The sequence below is a fragment of the Octopus bimaculoides genome, chromosome 19 (assembly GCF_001194135.2).
Source record: "Octopus bimaculoides isolate UCB-OBI-ISO-001 chromosome 19, ASM119413v2, whole genome shotgun sequence".
NCBI lineage: Eukaryota > Metazoa > Mollusca > Cephalopoda > Octopoda > Octopodidae > Octopus > Octopus bimaculoides.
Window position 1 is genome coordinate 22663467 of NC_068999.1, and position 2911 is coordinate 22666377.

General features: G+C 36.2%; 1 protein-coding gene across 1 annotated transcript in view; it reads right to left on the reverse strand.

Annotated features, from left to right (window-relative positions):
* LOC106871639 (uncharacterized) overlaps positions 1 to 2911 on the reverse strand; it is a 19895-nt gene that overhangs the window by 14648 nt on the left and 2336 nt on the right. The window contains exon 2 of the mRNA XM_014918212.2: positions 2240 to 2374. Within this exon, the coding sequence (XP_014773698.1) occupies positions 2240 to 2374 (135 nt within the window). The remainder of the gene's footprint in view (positions 1 to 2239; positions 2375 to 2911) is intronic.

Here is a 2911-nt window from a genome sequence, read left to right on the forward strand (position 1 = left end):
AGAGAGAGAGAGAGAGAGAGAGAGAGAGAGAGAGAGTCAGTGCTCAACCGGAATTTGAGAGGTGCAGGGTTCGATTCCCTGTGGAGGCTTGCTGTCCCCTTTTTCCCGTTTTCTAAAGGGTATAAACCCAATTTTCTAAGCTGTCTTCATAGCCACCCTGCGTTCGCGAATTCGTTTAATTATGTAGAAGATATACACACACACACACACACACACACACACACATATATATATATATATATATATATATATACATATCAAAAGGATATGTTATAATACTATTCCACAGCCATACCAACACTACAACATACCTCCATCATCAGCTGCCCCACGGATATCACTATGGTTTCGACACCTTGACAGTACCATATTTATATATATATAAATATATATATTGCATCCTCCGTGTTACAGTCACTTCAGATTACATGGTTTTGCGCTTATGGGATTTGTAAAGTATGGCCACTGAGTTTGGGAGTCAGTGTTTGATTTCGCTCATATGCAAACTCGGATAAATTTTGAGAATTTAAGATCAAAACTTTCTTCTAAGGTAGAAGGTCGTTTCTCGGTGTTTTAGCTTTGATTGAAGTTTTGTTAATTATTAAAAAAAAAGACAGAACAATAATTACGACATACGCACACCTATAATGTATAAGATATGTGTTTGTGCGTGTATGTGCGTGTATGTGCGTGTATGTGTGTGTGTGTGCATGCGCGCATGTGTACACCATGTTTGGGTATTATCACTATAAACACCAATGGAATTTGGTAGAATTTTTCACTGTGAATATTTGTTTGTGCGTACATTTTCTTATCTAACGTTGAATGTGTCTATTTCTCTTTCTAACTCTTAAGTGTGCGTGCGTGTGTGAGTGTGTGTGCGTGTGTGAGTGTGTGTACATACATACATACATACATACATACATACATACATACATACATATATTCTTACAACAGATATAAATCAGCTTTCACCACAACTACTATTTATCATCAACACCAACGAAAATAGCCTGAACACCAAAACCAATACAACTACCATCATTATCAGACCAGCAACTCCTTCATGACTAACAGCAAAAACAGAAATAGAATGCTCAAGATAAGCAACCATATCTGAAATAATACTAAGATAATCACCTGAGATAATGTGTTGCTCTAGTGCATGTTAAATGTTGGATGAAATGTCTTTGATTTTGGGTCAATGAAGATTAACTTGAAACCAAATAGTCACAATATAACTAATACCTCCACCAACTGCATCTCCCTAATCACAAACACGAAAATCAATAGAATCAACGCTACTATCAGTATCAATTTGCTAACTTTTGAATATACAATTAGCAAGAACAGTGATAGTGTTAGTATTATAGCAATGTCTGTATCTACGTATGTTGTAGGTCAACAGGATGGGATGTCTTTGAGTGTGTGTGTGTGTGTGTGTGTGTGTGTGTGAGTAGAGTGAGGAATGTTATTAATCAAATGAGAGGTGCAAAGCTAAAATGGCCATGAAACCTGGAAACCCTCCAATTAATATACTCATGCAGTATTTCCTCCTTACCTCACTCCTGCCAATTTTTACTACATATTTGGTATGAATAATTGTTGAACACCGGTGCCACTGGATTTATTTGCAATTCAATAATTCACGATGTATGGAAAGAAGCCATCAAAAGGAACTGAAAGTAGTTGTCCGAAAAGAAACCGTAAAAAGATTACACTGGATATTAAACTTAATTTATTTTTATTAAAACAGCTGGATGCGGAAGGGAAACTTAGCCTTATTGCCAAAACATTAAAGCTTGTAACATTTACAAGGAAAAAACAATACGTGAGAATAGAAAGAAAATTTAATCAAGCGCTCCAGAAGTTACTCTATCAACTGCTTGGACCTTATTTTTTCATAGATCGGTTCCTGGGTGCATGAATCCAAAAAGTATTTGGCCAGGCTGTATCCGTGACTTTACTGACTTTTTACAAGCAGAAAGTGTACATAAAATGCAGAAACATACTTATTTCTTTATTGCCCACAGGGGGCAAAACATAGAGGGGACAAACAAGGACAGACAAGGAATTAAGTCGATTACATCGACTCCAGTGCATAACTGGTACTTATCTAATCGACCCCGAAAGGATGAAAGGTGAAGTCGACTTTGGCGGAATTTGAACTCAGAACGTAACGGCGGACGAAATACCGCTAAGCATTTCGCCCGGCGTGCTAACGTTCCTGCCAGCTCACCGCAGAAACATATTGCGACACTTGCAAATGACGTAGGGCTTGAATAAGAGATGGAAGACGATGTACTTGAGTTGCTAGTACTTCATAGAGAAAGTTTATCCAGCGAGGAGTTGATACTCTTAGAATAAAAACAATCTGAGAATACAGATGAAAATAGGGAAATTTCAGCAACTACACTTAAGTTGAATGCAAAGAATATTGTTGAAGATTTGGCACTTATATAGGAAGGTCTGCAAATTCTTCCTGATAACAACCCTAATCATAAACATAGCAAAAATTACAAGAGGAGTTTACAATGAACTCAGTTCCTACGCTGAACTGTACAAAGAGATGAGTGTCATGAACATCAAACAGTTTTGGATAAGTTCTTCGCCTTTCAAGTGGATGCTGCTGCTGCTGATGAACTGTAAGGTAGAAAGTAGTGTCCTTCATCCTTCCTGTAACTCTCATTTTATCACCATCTCTCAGACAGCATTCAATATCTTTTGTGGAAAGTAGGCATTACTACGATATTGCAATGTTTATTCTTTTTAATGTATATATATATATATATAAATATATATATATATTTCGTATGTGTGTTTGGTGTGCAAGATTCTTGATATGGATATATATATATTAATAATTATCGCCAAGCCAACATATATATATATATATATATATATATATATA